Raw genomic sequence first — 14,463 nt, forward strand, 5'->3', positions numbered from 1 at the left:
CTATTATAAAATTAGTTCTCACCATTTCTCAGACGGACTTTCTTTTTATATCCATAACTCCTGATTTTTTCATATCTTCAACTTCAAGAAATCAATACTTCACAGCTTATTTCTAAGAGTCTAAATCCTACCAGGCACACAAACCCACTCTTTGCCTAAAATCAGCACATGCGCTTTTAGTTTGAAGATGTCCTAAAACTGCCAAAGAACAGGAGTGTACAATTGTATAGGACACAAGATTAGATATAGCTTTCATTCAAAACAGCAAAATATGCCAGACACCTAGAAGAAAGGTGTAACTCAAATGTGACCCTTAAAAAGGTTACCTGCCTCCTGCACTTCTAACAGCACACCACAGTCTCATCTTTCATAGACCCATCCACTTACCACACAGCTGTGAAAACCACACAGAGCCCTGCTTTCAGTGCCAGCCCCCTTTTGCTTTTAACTTTAAAAGAAAAAGCAGCTTTTTGATCTGTTTTTGTAAAATCTAACAGCACAGCTTCCTAAGGGGCTGCCAGCCAGAGGGCTCCACTGCAGAGAGTGGTGGCTGAAGCTCACATCTCCCATTACAGACATGGCCAGGCTGGGCTGTGGTGTGGCATTTGTGTCCCATTACCTGCCCAGGGCTTCTGGTAATTATACCTGACCACAGAACAAGGGGAACGAGTATCAGACTGTGAGCCTCAGGTGCAGGACCTTCAACAGTGGAGACTGAAACAGCTAAACTCAGAATTCAGAGGCACAGCCATACTCAGGTAAGTAGCAGTGGCAAAGGAGTGACAGCATACTCTTATATCCAGTAAGATTTCCCAGGATGATAAAGGTGCAGCTGACAGCAGAATTTTTTAATGGGTCTTCCAGAGTTTCTTAACCAAAGAAGTTAGAAATGCCAGTTTGCCTCCCAACATCTGAAAAATCCAAACTGGAGCCAAGCACACATTTTATTGTAGATGGCCACTGTGAGGATACTGCTGGGTGACAGGAGAGTTTTTCTGGAATAAAGCTCAAGCCCAATAGTCTTCTCCACTTCTCTATATATTGGCACATCATAACTTTATCCAATCTGACCTCAGTCTGACCTTAATCAAAATCTTGTCTGTGTTCCCAGTCTCAGTACTCTCTTCATTCTGAGTGCCTGACACATTCCCCAAATTAGTTTCAATACCACTGCCTTTTCCTCCTTCAAATGTCTCCTAAAACCCACAAGATGTTCACTAAAACACACCCAGCTGATAATGCCAAATAAAACCACTTCAGTGTAACTACTGTTCAGATTACAGGAAAATATTGACTAGAGTAAGATTAAGTAAGGTTAAAAAGAGTTCAGAACCTTTATCACATTGATAATAGTGTGCCCCATTTCTACAAGGATGCTTTTGAACATTACATCCATTACTGATAAACCTCCAGCATGCCTGCCACAATTTGAAAAAAAATCTGGCCCTTAGTCAATACTGGGGCAGTAATTGGCTCTCTGGCAAGGCTGCTCACTGTACTCTCCTGTAGCACTGACACTTTTCACACAGAGGAGTCCTCTTAGCAATGAGCAAAAACCTGCCTGTGGCCACACAGTGCACACCTGGAGTTCACAACAAAAGCAACTCCAACTAACATGTGATCAAATTAAAAACTTACAGCATGGGAGAGACTTCAAAAATTCTACTTTTCTTGTTCTCAATATCCTGTAAAAAGGGAAGAGTGCTGGAAACATTTTCTGAGAAGAAAGCTACAGTTCACTCTTACAGTATTTCTCCCACATAAAGCTTGCTTTAACCAAAGGTTTGGTTTCAAAGGATGGCTCTGCAGTCTCAAAAACGAGCACTCAACCACCATTCCCAAGAGAGGCAGGTCATTGGCTTCAATCTCCTCAGCATTTATGATTGAACTGAATCTGTTTTCTGCAAGCAGTAACTATACTGTTTTCAAGAAATTTGGAGTAATTTTTTGCCATTTGAAAAATCTCTTTCTACCATCACTGAAGTAAAGGTTAGCATCACCTATCAACTCAAATAGCACCTTAGTGCTGAAATAGTTCTGAATCCAACCTTCTTCACATGTAGATTTAGAGGCATAGCCTAGCACATGAACAAATTATTTTTATAGTTACAGGCTGGTATAATAAGTAGCATAAAATAAGTTACACTCAAAGTTTATGGGTTGGTTACACAAAGGGAAAAGCACATTAAAAATAGCCCTGCTGAATAAAGTCTGACTGAATGCCCTAAAAATTAGATATTGGAAAATTCCCTAAAAGCACTGGCTGATATAATGGGAATGACAATTTTCATTAGGATTGCAGAAACCATATCTAATCAAATTTCATTAGGATTGCAGAAACCATATCTAATCAAGAGAGTAATGAATTTAAGTTAGTAAGAGACACAGACATGGGAAGCTCAGAACGAAGCCCCAAAGCTTCAGCAAACCACAGCACATCAGCATTAAGAGATGTCTGAGATCAACCAAGGTGCTTCATTTTTCACTGAATAGTTCAAAGATTAAAAACTCAATGGCAAGATTGTGTTTGCCAAGATAAATCTAAAGCCCATTCCCTTTTCTACAGGGGCTGGCAGAGATGTGCTGATAGGAGATCACAGCAAAATTTTACCTTATGGGACTTTTCACAGAAAATCTCCTAACAAAATTTCTGTTTCCCTTGTTAATCCAAACTGGTTTGGTTGCAAGCCTTGAAGAACACTATTACAGAAAATGTTATGTATTTAACCCTTTGTCAATACCAAACAGCAAGGATTCCATTCAAAACCTCAAAATCTTACAATTTCAGAATTCTCTAGAAGCCAAAGATAGCACTAGTAAGACAGAAAGACATACAGAGCTGAACTGGAAAAATCAAATAAACATCAAGAACAAGCTCTTGCACTGAGATGGAATATAACAGTAAGTAGTCCCTCAGCAAGGTATGACAGGTCCATGTGTTACCTACAAAGATTTGCACTGAAACTTTTAAATTACATTAAAATGTATCAAAATGAGATTTCTTTTTTTCCCCCTCAAATATTTTGACTAGTTCAAAAATGCTGCTAGAAAAACAAAGGCAGCATTGTGCCTGCTTTTATTGGCTTATCCATACAAGCAGAAGATCACACATTCCAAAAGCAAAACAAAACTGATCAGACAAACACAATCTGATTTTCTTTTTAAAGGGTTGACATTAGGAAATAGTTTAATAAGCTACAGTACTATGTCCCACTATCAGTAACTATTTTTAACATTATTAATAAAATTCTACTAAAATTCCATAATGCACTGGCAAAAATTATGGAAATATGTACTATAATTCAGGCTACAATTAGTTAACAGCAGCAGCTGCTTTTTAACCAACTCTCCAAGCTGACTTGCTTCAATCAGTATTATAACTGGCACATCTGCAGACAGGAAATCCTCAACACCACTGAGTTTCCCAGCCTATTATCTCAGACACCTGGTGTGGGTGTGTTGATACAGAGCAAAACAATGAATCATATGGACTGCACACCAATTAAACAGCTCTAACTGTTAATGTGTTTAATCCTTAAGGGTGGAGTGCCAATTTGAACACTAAAAAAAGGCAACACCAAATCCTCACACTATTCATTTTGCTGTTTCTAAATATGGATTGTAACTCAAATCTCTGACAAAAATTGTAACACATGTAGCTCCTCTGAACTGAAATAATGAGCAGACTCATGTTACAACTGAATTGCAACAGTCTATCATGCAACCTTATTCCATTATAATTAACAGTAAACCAAGATTTTTTTCTTATTTTTCAACTTAATAGCTCTTTTTTCCATCGTAGACCAAAGTAAACAAATTGACTTGACATTTGACATGTGTGTCTCCAACTCAGTGTACTTTTCATAGAACCACAGAATGGGCTGGGTTTTTTACCAGAAAGCTTAAGAAAAATCAAATACAGCACTTAGAAACCCACTTTTTGGAAATATCTTCATCTCACCTCATGAATATTATTCTACAGTTTTCAGAATTCTTATGTGTCCAGATAGCATGAGCTATTTTTCACTCTTGGCAAGCACTAGTCTGTTTGACTGGTTCTGAGGAGAATAATCCATTATTACAAGCTGTTTCCACAATTTGTAGAGCCCAAGGCACTTCTAAGAGAGTAGCAGTTACAGTAAGGAAAAGAAAACATTTGTCACAATGCACAACCTGCTCTCTGTTTGGGGTATTAGGAAGATATAAAGCTGACTTAACCAGGGAAATGGAACAACTGGATAGTAGATTAAATCCACTGGGCAAAATATGCTGTAAATGATCTGTTTCTGATCCTGTAATGGATCTATTCTACAACCAGAGTAATTTAAATTTATGCTATAAACAAATGAAAGAGTAATGCATTCCCACTACTCTAAAATAGAAGTGCCAGATAAAAAGAATATAAAGTAGTCAAGGGGATTGCTAAAGCTGCTAGTAAAACTGATTACTTGTCTGCATCCACAGGATTTCTTGGGCTGTACGTTTAAGCCTATTTACTTTGTTTGCCAGATATCATCTGCCTGCCAAACACCACTACTACCTTTAGCCATGCATTATTGATCTAGAATTCCAGATATTCACAAAGCTTTATAAGCACAAAAGACAAAAGTCTCCTACTCTGGTGGGCTTACAGCCCATCTGAACCAATACAGAAACCAAGGACAGACTGGTAACAGCGACAAACGAGCAGCTCAGGGAGGCAACACTGCAGGAGTGTTTTCATTCCTGTGGGCTGGAGCCTTGTACATAATTTAGTGTGCTAGTCCTTGCAGGAAGCAGCATTTGTCTCAAAGGAGGAAAACCCCAGATTTGATTCCCATTTCTGGTGATTATGCTCATAGACATTTATCACAGCATTCTTCTAAAGCAATTTACTCTTAGTCGTTGTATGTCAGTTCCAAGGGGTCTGAGATATGTAAAAGTCCCTAACCAGATTTCAAAAAGCTATACAGTTTCAAGGTTGCCTGCTAGAGCTTGGGTTTTTAAAGCCAGTTACTTTTTCTCTGAATTGGATGACAGCTGCAGTAACAAACTTAAACAGCACAGTTTAGAAAAAAATCCTAGAAGAAATGGCAGCCTCTTAAACAGGATAAATATGTACTTCCAGTGAATAGCTTTATGAATCAATCAAGAGTATGCACTTAGAGAACACTACCTACAAACCAGAGTTTGCTGGAATTCATGTTCTTACTCTAGTAAAAGTGAGAAAGACTACATGACCCATTTATTGCAGCTCATGCAAAAATAGTTACCACAGACTTCTGCCATTCACAGTAACTTTAATGTGTTTTTAGACTGTAAATGAACAAGTCAGGCATGCAAGAAAATAATTAAACAACTATCAATGTTTAAGTCACTAAACATTTAATGGGGGGGCTGTTTGACCCCATGATGAAGTGACTTCACTTTCAGAATGGAAAGCATTGCAAAGAAATGTTAAGATAATCATATTTACCTACTGCCCACATCACGGTGTCGAAAGAATCGGTTTCTTCTGTGTCCAGGTCAGCATTTTTCCAAGTGACTTGCAATCTGTCGCTCTCCAATTTTTCAACTTTAGTTGGGAAACATCTCTTTAAAAATTTTGTGCCATAAGATTCCATGTGCTCAGTTACTAAGGAAGCCATTTGCTGTTGAATAGTGAAACAAATTTGTTTTTTCTTAGGTATGTGACCTTTTCAATGTAAACCCCTCCTTCAGCTGGGTTCAGGAAACCCCAGTAAATACCTTGTGCATTTCAAACATTCTTTATCACTTAGTTACTATGCACTGCTAATACATGATAATTTAGGGAGCCACTATGACCTGCAACTCCATTCCAAGAGTCACCTACACTTAATTACTGAAATTATTTTCAAAAAATATAACAGTAAATTAATAAAAGAGTTGCTTTTAAAGCATTTGTTGTTTACATAATCTAGACCATATTCAATTTACCATTACCATAATTACAATTTTCTAGTAGTTTGATGAACATTAAATACTTTCATAAAAACAACAGGAGAAAGGTATTTTGTTTTGCCATAACACCTGGCATTTCTCTGCAATGAGTATGAATCAGTAAGGTTTCATGGAAAGTTCTAATACAAAAACAAAAAACCAAACCACTTTTGTCCTAAGAGTCTGTTTGAAATAATGCCACACCAAATTGAAGTAGTAAAATGCAGCATCAACAGGTTTATCCAAAGACATCAGTGCTCTTGACTGCAGGAAGTCAGGTTGCACCTTGCCAGAGTATGTTTATTATTTAAAGGATATTATTACACAACCACTCACATAGAACAACTCCACACAACTCCACAAGCTCTCTCAGCTTACAAAACTTTATTTTAAAGTTGATATTAACTAATATGAAGGCAACAGCAGGGTTATGTCTCTTCAGAAACATGAGAGCTCATTAATCAGTTTCCATCAGCCTCAATGTGGCTGCAGACTGAACATAGTTATTTTATCTCCATTAATACTTTATCAACTTTGGTATGGCCATTGTGCTCCTCCTGCCTACAGAGGATCAAGTTCTCCTACTGTGTTTGACCAAGTGCTACACACACACTATTCCCTGCTTGCTCAGACCTCATGCTGTTACAGGTGTGGATTTCTTCAATGAGGAGTGTAAATCCCAAGAATTATTCTTATACAATGTTTTGCAAACTCATGCCATCACTTTTAAGGCAGACGAGCCACTAGTTTAAGGAATGCACTCCAGGGTGGGAGAGGGTGACATACAACCAGGAGCTGTCACTACCATGGGTGGTGTTTGTCACTGCCACTTAAGCAACAATACTCCCACCTCAAAACCTGTGCACATATTAGAAATGTTTGAAGATGCAAACAACATTATTTCTTTAGGAGATAAATTGAAAAATCTGTATTTTAATTTATTTGATAGATAAGGAGGTGGAAGATATTCTGTACTTGCCTGATCAAACCCACGAAGTGGGACACTTCTCATCATGACTGTAGTGTCCAATCCAATGCCTGTCAGAAAACCAGCACACTCAAGGGACACATCTGGTGACACACCCGTTAAGCAAATGTAAACAACAATTTCAATAAACACAATATATGAGTAGTATACAAGTGGGCTTTTTACTTGGAGACACCAAGTTCTCCTCACAAAGACATCTTTAGCTTGCCTTTGTACATAGAATAAAACTTGGAAGTCTTATAGTTAACATAGTTAACACTGGATTTAACATCCTGAGAATTTATCCTCAGCTGATCCTAATTTCCATGATGCTACTGCATAGAAAACTACTATTAATTCTCTTACCAACTCAACTATATCACATGAGCAGAGGCATTCTGAAAACTGAAGTTTCACAGGAAAGACAGCTATGTTAGTTATAATCATAGATCATCACAGGCTTTTCAAAGGATACAGCTGGCTCCAACAACCAACCTGTTACAGAAAAGGAAAAAAAGAAGAAAGCAGTGGAATGAGCTTGTGCATACTTTTGCACAACCAGAAAAAAATATTTTCTGATGTGGGTGTCACATTTGCCAACTTCCAGTCAGCTAGGACCCCTGAGTTCCCAGGACTGCTGGGAAATGATGGAGGGTGGCTCAGTCAGCTCTTCCATCAGCTCCCTCAGCACCCTGGGGTGGATTCCCTCCTTGGACTTGTGCATATCCAAGGCTGCAGGAAGTTTCTAACCAAGTCCTCATGATTTATGGGGGCTTCATTCTGTTCCCTGTCCCCATCTTTCAGCTCAGGGGTTGGGCACCACAGAACAGCTGCTCTTATTATTAAGGACTGAGGCAAAGAAGGCATTAAGTAACTCAGCCTTATCCTTATTACTGTGCTTCTCCTCCCCCACACTAATAAAGGATGGGTATTCTCCAGAGCCCTCCTTTTGTTGCTACTGTATTTATAGAAACATTTTTATTGCCTTTTACAGCAGTAGCCAGATTAAGTTCTAATTAGAGGGGCTTTGGCCCCTCTAATTTTCTCCCTGCACAACCTTATGGCATCCTTGTGGCCCTCTCTCTTCTCCCAGGGGCATAAATACTCCTTTTTCCCCTGAGTTCCAGCCAAAACTCTTTATTCAGCCAGGCCAATCTTCTTCCCTGACAGCTCATCTTTCAGCACATGGGGATGGTCTATCAATTAGATTACGTCTTCCTATCAAGTAGATTACAGTTCCCAATGAAGATTTTATTCATTGCTAAATTTCATTTTGATTTATAACCACCTGCTTTTTAATCACTGTATTTTTCCAGATGCCAAATATTTGCCCTTCCAGTCTTCAAACATTTGTTTATATTACAGAAAATGGGTTTAATAGATTTACTTAGACTGGTATTTACCAAATATATCCATTTTAGTTCCTAAATAAAACCCCAGCTCCCACCTCTCTCAATATTTCACACCCTTTCAATCAAGAATATAATTGCAATTGTCCATCAACACTTGTAATTTATGAGGTGTATCAGCTCTCCAGCACAGCAGTTTCCATCTCTGTCCCCAGTTGATCCCTACACAGCAGCAGCTCCTCTCTTCCCACCCCTACCATTTGCTGGGTACAAAAAGCAGAATGCTCAGTCCCTGTTCTGCAGGTAAAAGCAGCTCCAGCCAGGCAGCCATTAACTCTCAGCTGCTGGACAGGCTGCACTTGCACTCCTCTGCTTTTTATGTCTTCTACAGACTTGTTAAAATCTCACAGTTTGGAGATGGTATCCCACACAGTATTTCCTCTGACAACAAAGTATTTTGTTAGGTTTTTGAAGGGGCTTGTGGCCTATGCCTTACCCTAAACAAATCTGCAGCATCTCCCAGTTCTAACAGCAATGCTTTTAAACTTCTGAGCAGTGCAGACATGGAGGCTGCAGCTCTGTAAGCCCCAGGGACTGCACAGTCAGTACAACACATGTTTTCTTACAAAAGGCTCCAGATAACATCTCTCTATCTTACAATAAAAACACACAACTTCTGAAGGTGTGCAGAGAATTGGTTGATTAAAATCTGCTAGTCTGGGGTTTATGCTTGGCAAATAATTTAACATAATGGGAAATAATTTTTCCAGCATTAGGGCATCTGATTCATCTGTGAATGAATGATCACACCCTCATTAGCATGCAGCTCCTGGGAAGTGCTGCAAAAAGCCTCATACTGCCCATAAAGAAATATCTACTGGAGATTCACAGGGAAAAGAATAAGAATTTCTGTAATTTGGGCATATGTTTGCTCTTCTTTTTCATTAGATGGAAAATGGATGTCAGCTGGCACTTACTCATAGAATCAGCCCCACATTATTCACACTTTCTTGTACAAAACAGGGGGTTCCTGGGCATTGTCAGTGTCTAAAAGAAAAGTTAGGAAAGCAGAACCTAACCTTGTGGTCACACCTGCTCAATTTCTTACTCATTCTCAACACATTTCCAGGCATCTCTTCTAATTCACTCTGCCAAAACCCTTCATCTCAGCAGTGAGTTTCTTCCCCATGTTTGTATATCTATGGGACTTTTAAAGTTGGTTAATGATTTACTTAAAAAAAAAAAAAAAATAACTGCAGGACTGACAGTTCTATAACCTCCAGGCATGTAATTTGTAGCTGAGATATGTACATTTGGAGAGGGAGAAAAGAAAAAACTACAACACAGCTCAGACTAAAAACAAAAGGTGTTAAACTGAACCTTGGGAATATTTATAACAGAAACAAATCCGACAGAAACAAACCTCTAACAACTCCCTCCTTCATTTGCTAAGACACAGCCTGATAAAGCACAGAAATGCTACTGTAGCCCCTGCAGGCTTATTTTGACTAAATCTCAGGAATGCAACATATAAACACTAGACTCCCACATTACACTGTTACAACTTGCATCGGCAGCAACTGGACAAGAGCCATATTTCCACAGAAACCTCTTACAAGGACAAATCTTATAGTTTGGTTTGGGATTTTGTAGGGGTTTTTTTGAGGGGGTGGGTGTTGCTGCTCTTAAAAACAATTTCCTTGCATAAATCACGCCTTCAATATGCTAGAGGTGACTGAAACACTACAAACAACAACAAATTTACTTTCTTTCTAAAACTGTACCAAAAAGCCTCATTTTCTTATTTGAAGTTTAGCTTAACACAGTGCATTTTTTATAGCAGAAAGTCACTGCCATGAATGGCAACTATGCTTTTTGCACAAACACCAGTATTACAGCTTGAAGTCTCTTTTGTTTTTTCTAGAATTGCTCAATAGAGAGGACAAAAAGATAGCATTATCTGACTTTTAGGCTAGCAAATCTGCATTTCCTATCACAATTATCTCCATCAGGAAATTGCTCTGTAGCAGTGTTGACTGGGAATCTTACTGTGCTGTGTGCTGTAAAAAACAACTGTGGCATTTTAGTATTTCCATTAAAACCAGTGTTTTAATATTTCAGTTAAACAACAGCTTCCAAAGCAAAAGTAACTCAAATGTTTCTTCATATTTTCTTTTGCTATCTGCCACAACTTAGGAGAAAGCAAAATTACGTTGGAGCTTCTCCCCTAATTGAGGAACGTGGACTGAGCAGCCCCAGGTGAGTTCATGCTGCCCTCTTGTGACTTGTAATCGCTACAGCACAACCTAACACGGTGAAAACGTTATTTAATTTGATTTTAGGAGGGAATTTCATAACATGAGGAGGGAGAAGATCTATCAGTTATTAATGAAGTTTGGTAGTATGATATTGCTGCATTGTGAAGCAAATTTCCAGAAGGAAAACAGAAGAAAAATTGGCATACAAAAGGCAATTTTGAACATTTTTCACCCTGCTATATAGAAAAGGTAGGAATGCCAGCATCTATTACAACCATGGTAAGGTAACTTACGTTTTTCCAGGAGATTTCTCTAACCAGAACAGATCATCACTTGTGATTCCATACTCCAGTGCACCTGCAACCTATGATCACACAGGTGAATCTACAATGCCAATCCTGTCAGCACTAAAAGCTAATAGCAATTCAGGCTGTGTTGGCTGAAGTACAGACCAAGGGGAATATATCTGGGGCTGCCAGCTTCCAACCTGAATTATTCTACAGCTCTAAGCAACACCAACAAATCAAAGCAAACTGGCTTTTTAGAAAAACATTTCCATAGACAGCATCCTTTATATATAGACAATTTTTTGTGTGACACAAGTACAAAAATCTCTCATATGTTGCTTTATTTTCACATTCTTTATCTTCCTTCACTGTGTTGTGCATCTCAGCAAAGCACTGGAGTTGTCAAATGGAAAGGTAACTTACATGTGCAGGGTATTTTGGTCTTCCTCCAGTAGCAATGACGATATTATCTGCAGTAACAACAACCTACAAACAAAAATGAAAAATCAAAATCAAGCATTTGCAATCCTTTTATCTGTCTTTGGATTTCATCTATGTACAAATGAGTGAACAATGAGAAAACTGGTACTACCATCTGCTATTTATGTGACATAATAATCAGCAATGCATTAGAAAGGGATGGAGATAAAACTAATACATGCAGAATTTCTCCTATCCATTCTCTACTAGGTTTTAATATTAACTGTGCAATTGTTCTTACACTGCACAAGATTCTGATGACTACTTGGAAGCAATAGTTATGCACAAATGACACTTTTAAAATCAATTTCTTATCAGGATAAAACACACAGAGATGACAGCAGTAAGTTCTATCTCAGGCCTGGAGTTAAGCTATCTCAAAAGGAGACTGTTTCTAGAAAATCTGAGGCACCTACCTCCAAAACCTGACCTTCAAGCCGATATGAATCAGTAATATTAAAAAATTACCCTGAAAAAGGTGTTAAAAAGGCACTTTCAGGCCTTGTTAAATACCCAGCAATGGCCACCATTCTGTTATGTGACCCAGATGTGCATTCACACTAATTGCCTCCCACACACAATTTGGTATTACTGAGTTAATCACCCCTACAAATCACCTGAAGGAGGGAAACAGCTCAGAGCAACCTAATTCTCATCTCTCAGAACTTACATTTCTGTAAGCATCAGCATGACTGACCAAATCAAACAAAAATCTTCTGTCTCAGCATTTCCACCCGCAGAAAAAAGCAATAGCATCCAACAGGCCAGGCCAGGGACTCAGCAGGCACCAGTCAAGTTCATAAACAACTTCTCTAAGTGGAAAATGCAAATCTCACTCACTAAAACAATACTGAATACCTCAAACAATTTGCAAAAGGACAATCTCGCTCCCAAATGACCTGAAATGTTCCAAGTGAACAACACTGCAGAAATCAGCACAGCAGCTCACCTCTTTACCTGCTTTTGTTACACCACGGACTGTATGTGGATCAGAAAAACTTCCTTTTATGTTGAAATATTTCACCTTCCTGTTTAGAAGAAAACAGCATCAGCAATGTACACTTAACAAGAATAGGTATGAAATACAATCAGCTACCTTTTCTGTATTTAAGTGGTAAAAGGGGTAGCAATCAGGCATAGAGCAGTAAAAGGAAGGAATCTCATTTCATAGGACTGTTTGCAGATCTATCATAATTTGTCACTTAATTCTTCTGTCACACTTAACTCCTCTATACAGAAAAGTAACTTAACCTTGTAACAAACTTTGAGATCAGATTATTTATATCCTCAGAAAATACATTTTCTGCTAGCCATAGCACTACTAGTATTATCTATAGCATTTCTGATACCATGCTTGTTTGAGAACACACCAAAGTGCCTCAGCAGGAGTAACAAGACTAGAATCTGTTAAATTTTCTATTATAATTTCTCTACAAAAGGAACTGCATACTGAAAAAAAAAATCTGCTGCTCTAGCATAGTGTTAGCTGTGGGTTTGTATGGCATAGAAATTTTGGGGGATGAGGTCAAAAGTATCTTAAGAAACCTTGACTGCTTCATATTAATGCAAAACCTCTCCAGACTAAAGAGAGCATCACTACACTGCTAGAAAGCTTTTGTGTATGGTCAGTGTCAACCACTATTTCACCAAAAAGGAAAATGGGAGAGGAAGAGACCACTTACTTACATTGACAGGGGCACTTGCAGACCCCTGAAGAAAGGACTTACAGACTCAAAATATTAGCTCTAGATAGAAACTTCAAAGGCAATTCTGCAGTTCTACAAGGACAAGAGCACCTCCTTGACTGTGGGAAGAAAGACAAACTTCAAGGTCTTATTTACTTTTCTTGTAGTTGCACTCTGTGTCCCCAGTTCAAGGATTTCACATAATTCTGAACACCTTGTGCCATCACAGACCTGCCACAAAACAAGAGACGGAACATGAAGTCATCATATTACAAATTCAGGTTATGCAACACAAAGATATTGGCAAAGATATATGCTGAAAACGAGGACTGAACCACAGTATTTTTTATTGTAAAAGCAAATTATCAAGTCCAAACCAACATAATTTCTGCCCTGAGAAACCAGAAACTAATTCTGTTTTTCAACAAGTACCAGGCTAAAATTTCACATGCAAAATTCATGTCCCTAACTGTCCCATAATAAACAGCAGCTGGGAAAAGGTTATTGTTATGCATTTGCAGCACACAGGAGTGGATGTAAGCAACAGTCTTTACCAGGTATGATGAACAGGTTGGGGTATATTCCAGCCATAGTGTTGGGCATCTTTAAGGGCACTCCCTAAAAGGGCTGCTTGATGCATAAGCTTTTTAGGAATGCAGCCAACATTCACACAAGTTCCACCAAGTCCCCATGAAGTTCCTTGGGAAAAAAACAAAGAAAGAAAAAAAAAGTAATTTAGATTAGTGTAACAATGCAGTTGGCTCCATGGGAAGTAAAAAGTTCTGTAAAAACACAGTTTACTGTCTCCTACAGATCAGTTTATAATTTGCTTTGTGCTCATTTGTTTGATAAAAACCATCTCTGTACATTTTTCTTCTAAAATTAAAGTAATTTCAAGATTTTTCTCAGAGCTCAGAACATTCAGTAACTAAACATTCATGTTTGCAGATCTCATTTTGTGCATTGTGTACAAGGAGCCTCAGCATGACACAACTAGTAATTTTTAGAAATTGTAAATATTATTTTGACAGAGGGAATATTCTCCTTATTTAAGTCCAAAGTCCACTATAAATTATAGCATCAAGCACTGCTAACAAGCTTAATGTACAGGGGAGCAGGCACAACTGGTTCATCTTGGAGAGAACAAGCCATGGCACAAGCTGGGCTTAAGGACTTTTCTCCAAGCAAAACAGGCTTTGGACACTGGACACTGCTCTCTGGAGCAACCTGCTCACCTGAGCAGCTGAATGATATGCATGTCCAATTATTACCCTGCTATTTCTCTTCCATACCTCGTGGGGAAGGTTCAACATAATCCAGAACAGCCACTTTTTTTCCAAACTGAGCAGCTGTAAACAAAGAAGCAAAGTAAGGTATTTAGAGGAAGGAGAAATACACAAACATAAACATTTTTAGTAGCACACACAGAGATAAAATACAGAAGATGACAGCTGGTGTTTTTTTCTGTCTAACTCAAGATACCAGACCAGAGACCCA

The 14,463-nt window shown here is 38.5% G+C and overlaps 1 protein-coding gene across 3 annotated transcripts in view; it reads right to left on the minus strand.

The window, feature by feature from the left end:
- Positions 1-14,463, minus strand: part of TXNRD2 (thioredoxin reductase 2) — a 41,226-nt gene that overhangs the window by 25,007 nt on the left and 1,756 nt on the right. For all 3 annotated transcript variants that reach the window (XM_063173449.1, XM_063173448.1, XM_063173447.1), the window contains exons 3-11: positions 14,259-14,315; positions 13,521-13,665; positions 13,123-13,197; positions 12,231-12,309; positions 11,225-11,287; positions 10,808-10,878; positions 7,383-7,402; positions 6,920-7,011; positions 5,456-5,630 (exon numbers count right to left, since the gene is read on the minus strand). In XM_063173449.1, the coding sequence (XP_063029519.1) occupies positions 5,456-5,630; positions 6,920-7,011; positions 7,383-7,402; positions 10,808-10,878; positions 11,225-11,287; positions 12,231-12,309; positions 13,123-13,197; positions 13,521-13,665; positions 14,259-14,315 (777 nt within the window). The remainder of the gene's footprint in view (positions 1-5,455; positions 5,631-6,919; positions 7,012-7,382; positions 7,403-10,807; positions 10,879-11,224; positions 11,288-12,230; positions 12,310-13,122; positions 13,198-13,520; positions 13,666-14,258; positions 14,316-14,463) is intronic.

Source organism: Melospiza melodia, chromosome 20 (assembly GCF_035770615.1).
Source record: "Melospiza melodia melodia isolate bMelMel2 chromosome 20, bMelMel2.pri, whole genome shotgun sequence".
NCBI classification, from domain to species: Eukaryota; Metazoa; Chordata; class Aves; order Passeriformes; family Passerellidae; genus Melospiza; species Melospiza melodia.